The sequence below is a fragment of the Triticum urartu genome, chromosome 5A (assembly GCF_056163025.1).
Source record: "Triticum urartu cultivar PI428250 chromosome 5A, HENAU_Tu73, whole genome shotgun sequence".
In the NCBI taxonomy this organism is placed as follows: domain Eukaryota; kingdom Viridiplantae; phylum Streptophyta; class Magnoliopsida; order Poales; family Poaceae; genus Triticum; species Triticum urartu.
The window spans coordinates 409,981,658-409,989,109 of NC_141877.1; the positions used below are offsets into that span (position 1 = coordinate 409,981,658).

The window sequence follows — 7,452 nt, forward strand, 5'->3', positions numbered from 1 at the left end:
ATTTGCCTCCGAAAACCAAGCAAAAATGCGCGGAGGAAGACGGAAAAAGGTGGGTCAATCTTGGCGCCCGCCGTTTCGCCGCAGTTTCCCGGAGCCGAACGAAGTCGCCAAGAAGGGGCGTCGCTTGTCGTGCGTGCCTGCTGCTGGCAGCACAGTGAAGTCAGAGGAACGTCGCCCATATCTGTTGCAGAACAGTACGCAAAGATTTGTACGTGCCGAGTCGGATGCAGATGCACAGCCAACGATAGCCCGAGGTCACGGCACCGGCAGCCCGGACGGGCACACCACCGTTTGTCAACGCGCAGTCGCCTGAACTTTCCTCGCTCCCCCGCGGCAGCGACGGCTCTCAAACACCTCGCGCTCCTCATCCCTCATCCAGCTCCACACACCACCCCGACCCCGAAGGCAGACACGACACGCGCGCGTCGGCCTCACTGCCAAACTTCCTCCGTCCCTCGCCCGCCCGGACGCGCACGGCGCGCGACAGACGCCCACCGCGTTCTCCCCCTCCCCGGCGAAGCCCGGCCGGCCTGGCGGAGGAGGACATGAAGCCGCGGGACCTGCTGGAGCGGATCCGGCGGCCGTTCGGCTCCCGCCGCGGGTCGTCGGCGTCGGCGCGGCGGGAGGAGGAGGACCTGGAGGCCATCGCGGCGCGGGAGCAGCGCGCGTTCCGCTACGAGGCGCTGGCGGCGGCCACGCGCAACTTCTCGGAGAAGCAGAAGCTCGGGCAGGGCGGGTTCGGCCCCGTCTACCGGGGCCAGCTCGCCGACGGCCGGGACGTGGCCGTCAAGCGGCTGGGCGCCGGGTCCAGGCAGGGCGCGCGGGAGTTCAAGAACGAGGCCAACCTGCTGTCCCGCGTCCAGCACCGCAACGTCGTCAACCTGCTCGGCTACTGCGCCCACGGCGCCGACGAGAAGCTCCTCGTCTACGAGTACGTCCCCAACGAGAGCCTCGACAAGATCCTCTTCTCCGCCGCCGCCGCCCCGCCGCCCACCTCCGGCAACAAAACACACTGTGAGTCGCTCCGTCCCATCCCACCCGTTCCGCTTGATAATTTCTCGTCGCCATTCCCCTGCTTTCCTTCCAATCCATGCTTTAATTTAGTTGGTTGGTTGATTCGTGAGTGAATTCCCCATTTTACGCATTGGAAACACGAATTCCGACCAACCCTGTGCGATCGGAAGACGAAGAATGCACAGATGCACATGATGCTTCGTGGTTGGTGGTGATATTTGGTAGGAAATTAATGCACCGGAAAATTGCAGCAGCGAGTTCACACAGAGTAGGACTAGGAACGTACTCACTACATATCCGTTCATTGCTCGCGTCAGTGATGGTGTCATGCTGCCGACGGCTCTCTGCAAGAACACGCATATATCTTACAGAAAGAAAACTCAACGAAATGATGCCCTCATAGACGTCTGCTAGAATTATTGCTATTCAGAATGCACACGCATGCTGAATTGATGGTTGCTGAACCGGTGAGTGCAGACAATCTTACGAGAGCAATGTCGCACCAGCACCGTATAGTCGTATACACATTCACATCAATCTATGGTATGATGGAACAGGGCCATGCTCTGCAACAGTGGAAGCATCTATCTAGAATTTTTTTTTAAAGAAATGCTACATGCATAGATATACATGGCGTGGTAAAACTATAGTAGACAGTAAAAAAATGCAGAGGCAGTCAGCGAGTGCAGACACTTTTGGTCTTCTTAATTTAATTTGGCATCATAGGCTGATAGCCACATCCATATGCTTCGAAGATTTGAATTGGGTTCTGTAGGAGACTGCGCCGTACAGTTGTTGGGTTGGCAACTTGACATTTGTATCGGGTATCAGGTTGCGAGGTTGGATTTAGAATTGTACTGTAGATGCTAGAATTATGGGTTTTTACTAGAAAAAAATTGCATAGGTTAATTTCAGCTCGTTGGTCATCCATAACGTAGGTGCGATGAACAACGAGCGGTCCACTGTTGTAGCCCGTAGTACGCTGCGCTGTTGTCGCTGTTACCCCTTTAGGAAGCACGAACGGAAGCGAACAACCGTGTGATCCCGAGGCCACGACTACTGGTCCAGGCCATAAACGGCAAAAGCACACTCTGCCCTTTTGAAAAATTCCAACGCACGAATGGTCAGCACAGCACGCTTTGTTTGAAAAATTCGTGTCCGCGGCGCGTTGTAAAAAAGATGAGACCATGTCCATGTATGTGTTGCCTTGCCGGTTTCACTTTCAGAAAGAAATCTGTTAGCGCGAAATAATGTGTCCTTGGCACGGCAAGTACGCATATGCACCACATGACGCCGAGATGATGCACTAGATCCATATCCAGGCCGATCGCTTGCTTGCTGGGGAAGAGTAGTTTGCTTTTTTACTTACGGGGCCGTACGCTTCGCGTCAAAATTCGTTGGGCCTCTGAAAAGAGACAGTTTGATCCACGAAGCCAGAATCAGTGACCAATTGTTCCTCTCCCATCGGTTGCTTTTCTTTCTAGGCTACAACTTAACCAGGTGGCTCGACGCACGCATAGAAAGTTGGCTTTTGACACTAAACTCGCCTTCGATGGTGAGGCGGTTCTGACGCACTTGCTCTTGCTTTGGCCGCGAATCTCCAACTCCTGCACGCGCGGTTCTTACATATACACATATACATACACGAGGAAAAGCAATAAACGTGCACCATACTTTTGTGCCCCCTGTGGATGGACATCGCAGTCAGTCTATACGTGAACTGATAGCAGTAGTAGCCTAGTGCCAAACTCTAATCCAATTATTCTTCTGCTTTGACCAGGCGGCCCTTTCTTGCGATAGCCCTTTTGACCGAGTCAAAAGTCTTCCACTAGCTGTTTCCGGCATTGAATGCCTTGGTTTTCCTCATGGTAGTCCTACGTGGGCGCCTCTGGGTGCAGTGTACAACCGCGCTGCACCCGGGGCCGGATTCACTTCATGTGCACGTTTCTTGCTCCCTCCGTTTGATTGAGTTCCTCCTCCCCCCCCCCCCCCCCCCCCCCCCCCGGGCGACCCGGTCCACGAGACGGCGCTGGCACGTCGCCGTCGCCGTCCGGTCTGATCATCCGATGTGTCACCGTCGAGTGCCGGGCAGCACACGGCGACGCTAAACCTGCTGCGGCTGCCGCGCGTGCATGTGGTGCCAAGTTTAACTGAATTTTACAAGCCGGAATGAACGGCGTAGCTCTGATGTCAGTGTTCTTGTCTTTTGAATGTCCAGCCGGCAGCAGCAGCGAGGGCGACAGGCCATTGCGCGCGGAGCTGACGTGGGCGCGGCGGCTGGAGGTGGTGGTGGGCGTGGCGCGGGGGCTGCTGTACCTGCACGAGGACGCGCACACGCCCATCATCCACCGCGACATCAAGGCCAGCAACATCCTCCTCGACGAACGCTGGGTCGCCAAGATCGCCGACTTCGGCATGGCCCGCCTCTTCCCGGAGGCCGGCGACGGCCACTCCCACGTCCAGACCCGCGTCGCCGGCACCAACGGCTACATGGCGCCCGAGTACCTCATGCACGGCCACCTCTCCGCCAAGGCCGACGTCTTCAGCTTCGGCGTCCTCGTCCTCGAGATCCTCTCCGGCCGAAAGAACTCCTCCTTCATCCCGCCGCCCCGATCCAGCGCCGACAACCTCCTCGATTACGTACGTAGTAGTATGTGCGGTTTCCTCCATTGATTGATGATCCGTGTCATCGCGTGCATGCAGCTAGCCTGGAAGGATAAGAATGTGTTGCGTGCGCCATGCAGGCCTGGAAGCTGTACAAGGAGGAGCGGAGCATGGAGCTGCTGGACCCGTCGGTGAAGTCGACGGCCGCGCCGGACCAGGTGCTCATGTGCGTCCGCATCGGGCTGCTGTGCGTGCAGGCGGACCCACGGCTGCGGCCGGACATGAAGCGCGTGGTCATCATCCTCTCCAAGAAGCAGAGCACGCTGGAGGAGCCGACGCGGCCCGGGGCGCCCGGCTCGCGGTACCGGAGGAGGGCGCACGGCCTGCGCAGCTCGTCGCAGTACTCCGACGGCTCGTCGTCGGGCACGACCCCGTCGACGTCGCATGCGTCGGCGTCCGCGTCGGCTTCGGCATCGGCGTCGAACGCAATGACGACATCGAGCACGCGCACATTGCGGAGCCGGGGGCTCCCGTCGCACCGGGAAGAGCAGGAGCTGCCCAACGGCAGCTGAAGCCTGCAGACGCCTGAAGCTCACTGTAGATATGTCCATTCTTTTTCGTCTTGTTTCTTTTTGTGTCTTCTCGGAGATTCTAGATTAGATAGTATGATTATTTTGGTAGTGGGTAGGAAGAAGTAGAATGATCGGCCGGATTATTTTAGGGTGGTGCTAGTAGTTCGTAGCCGGAGGAAGATGACTGAACTTTCAACTGTCGGCCGATCGATTACTGGCAGTGACAGGGAATGTGCATAGCAAATGGAGAGAGATAATTGCCGTGTTTACAAAATTCCTTTGCGTGCAATCCGTGGCTGCACAAAAATACTCACAATCTATTATTTCAAAGATGCAACAGAAAGTTAAGCAAGACCAATAACAACAACGATGACAACAAGAATGAGTAAGGTTTCATGCGTCTTCAGGTTGCATCCTTTCAATCTTTCAAACTTCTCTTCGTCAGCAGTGATTTTTTCTGGTTCGTTGGTCCTATGGGGCCTTAGCACGATTGACTTCTCGACTGTCTACTGCAACAAGTTCTGTCTGGCTCCGACAAGGAAGGAGCGATGACGGCGAATCTGAATGCAATTTTTATTATTTCCGGTGTTCACTGTTCCACGATCAAAGATGAATAGATCGAAAGTTTCCCAGAAGAAAACAATAATAATGACAACAAAAATGAGTAAAGTTCGTACTTAGAGCAAGCAGTTCCCTGCCCCATCCCCACCAAGGACGTATCACAACATGTTTGGTTGGGGGTTATTAAAGGTAGGGAATGACAATTTAAGGGTTATGTGACATATAATCATTGTTTGGTTGGAGGGCAAGGGAATTGAGGTGAGATGAGGAAAGAGAATTAAGGAGTTCATTTCCCACGTATCTCTTTCCAGCCTCCCCCTGTTAATTCACATGGGAAGTTATTTTCATTCAAATTCACTTTACTAATTCCCACCACACACACCAAATATAGGATTGGGACTAAAATTCAACTTCCCATGTCTAATCCCCTACTAAACTTCCACGTGTAAACTTCCATTCATTCTAGACAAACACGTTGTCAGTGTTTCCCTAGTATGAGATTCATGACTAATTCACTAGCATAATGCTAATTGATCGCTACGATACTCAAAAATGATTTAGTTGTACCGGATTAGTAGTCACTAGTAGAAAAAGGGGCTTTCGTTCGGGCCTGGCCAGCCCATTAGTCCCGGTTCTTTCATGAACCGGGACCAATGGATGCATTCGTCCCGGTTCGTGAGCCCAGGGGGCCGGCCGGGGCCTCGTGGGCATTGGTCCCGGTTTGTATGGACCCATTTGTCCCGGTTCCAGGCACGAACCGGGACCAATGGGCCTCGCTCCTATCCCACAAACATTGGTCCCGATTCTTGGCTCGAACCGGGACAGAAGGCTGGGCTTTAGTCCTGGTTCCAGCCATGAACCGAGACAAATGAGTTGCCTATATATACCCCGTCACTGTAGCAGCGCACTCCACAATGCTCTGTTTTTTCTGGCCGGCGAGGAGAGGGCATTTGGGTGCTCTAGCTCACCTCCTATGCACACGAGGTGTTCGATGAAATGCCCAAGCCACGCTAGTTAAACTTTCTTCTCTCGAAGCTCGACCTCCAAGCTCCATTTTCTCCGAGATTTGTCTAGGTTTAGCGGTCCGTCACGTCCCGTCCCCGTCTTCACCGCCGTCGATCGCCCACGCCGATCTCGTCGCCTGCACCACTATGGTGAGCCTCTTATCTTCTTCTGAAAGAAAAAAAATTCTTACTTTATATAGATACTCGTCTAATTTTCTTACTTTTATTATTGCTTGTGCTTATATAGTGCGATGGTTTTGGTATCCGCCCCCGTCGGCCCTCGTCCTGGCTATGATTCGGATGTGGTATATATATTATCTTTTATAACTATTTGGTTCATTTATTGTTTATGACAATTATGCCCATCAAGTTGACATAGATTTTATTTATGTAGGAGGTAGTTGAACCGGAAATTTCAACCGACCCTATTGTCGAGAGGTTAAATTTAGTTGAAGAAGAAAATAATTACTTGAAGCAAAAAATAAAAAATAAATGAGGAGGAGAAGATGATATTGGAGTTGCATGTTGCGGATGTCGTCGATGATCACAAGATCAAGATGGATGCAATGCGGTTGAAGATGAGAAAGATTAGAAAATATGTCATTCATACCGAGGCTTGGTATCATTATGCCGTTGAATCAATTTTTACCTTGGTTGTGATTATGATCGCATTTATTGTTGCATTGAAAGGTTTCACATAGTTTCAATGTATGGTTTAACTAGATGCTCTGGAGAGCTATATGTTGTTCAATGAGAACTATGTATGTACTTTGTTTTTAGTGTGATGATGAACTTCTATTAATTTGGTCACTTATCTATCCATGAGAGCTACATGTACTAAATTGATGATGTAACTTTGAATGGTGCATTTTATACACGAAGTGCATCCAGTTTTTGCCGTAAGCCTCTCTACTTTCTTGCACATGCTATGTGGGTGAAATGATGATATCATGACAACTTTCAACCTTTTCAGAGTTCATTTGTAGTGCTTTTCAATTTCAGGGTCTTATAGCTCAAAATAATCGGTAAATGCATGAAAAATAACAAATAAAGTCAGAAAGGGTTGAAAATTGATGATGTGGCTTTGAATGGTGCATTTTGAACACAGAAAAAGTATGGAGTTCAAATAAGTTCAAAAAAATGAAATCCCTTTGTAACAAACGAGTTTCCGTATGAAACCCTGATACTTCGAAAGAGATTGTCCGTTTTGTACACAAAGTGCATACAGTTTTTGCCGTAAGCCTCTCTACTTTCTTACACATGCTATGTGGGTGAAATGATGATATCATGCCAACTTTCAATCTTTTCATAGTTCATTTGTAGTGCTTTTCAATTTCAGGGTCTTATAGCTCAAAATAATCAGTAAATGCATGAAAAATAACAAATGAAGTCAGAAAGGGTTGAAAATTGATGATGTGGCTTTGAATGGTACATTTTGAACACAGAAAAAGTATGGAGTTCAAATAAGTTCAAAAAAATGAAATCCCTTTGTAACAGACGAGTTTCCATATGAAACTCTCATACTTTGAAAGAGATTGTCTGTTTTGTACACGAAGTTCATCCAGTTTTTACCGTAACCCTCTCTATTTTCTTGCACATGCTATATGGATGAAATGATGATACGATACCAATTTTCAACCTTTTCAGAGTTCATTTGAAATGCTTTTCAATTTCAGGGTCTTATAGCTCAAAATAAT

The 7,452-nt window shown here is 50.3% G+C and overlaps 1 protein-coding gene and 1 long non-coding RNA gene across 2 annotated transcripts; both read left to right on the plus strand.

The window, feature by feature from the left end:
* The first annotated feature begins 213 nt into the window (after positions 1-213).
* On the plus strand, positions 214-4,464 carry LOC125509254 (Protein kinase superfamily protein). Its single transcript, XM_048674183.2, has 3 exons — positions 214-1,014; positions 3,233-3,654; positions 3,759-4,464. Exons 1-3 carry the CDS (start codon positions 546-548, stop codon positions 4,188-4,190), a joined length of 1,323 nt encoding a protein of 440 aa, XP_048530140.2. The 5' UTR covers positions 214-545; the 3' UTR covers positions 4,191-4,464.
* A 1,472-nt stretch (positions 4,465-5,936) lies between these two features.
* On the plus strand, positions 5,937-6,628 carry LOC147971645 (uncharacterized). The gene is made up of 2 exons (XR_015604778.1): positions 5,937-6,060; positions 6,150-6,628. It is a non-coding gene; the product is annotated as an uncharacterized LOC147971645 (long non-coding RNA).
* The last annotated feature ends 824 nt before the right edge of the window (positions 6,629-7,452 follow it).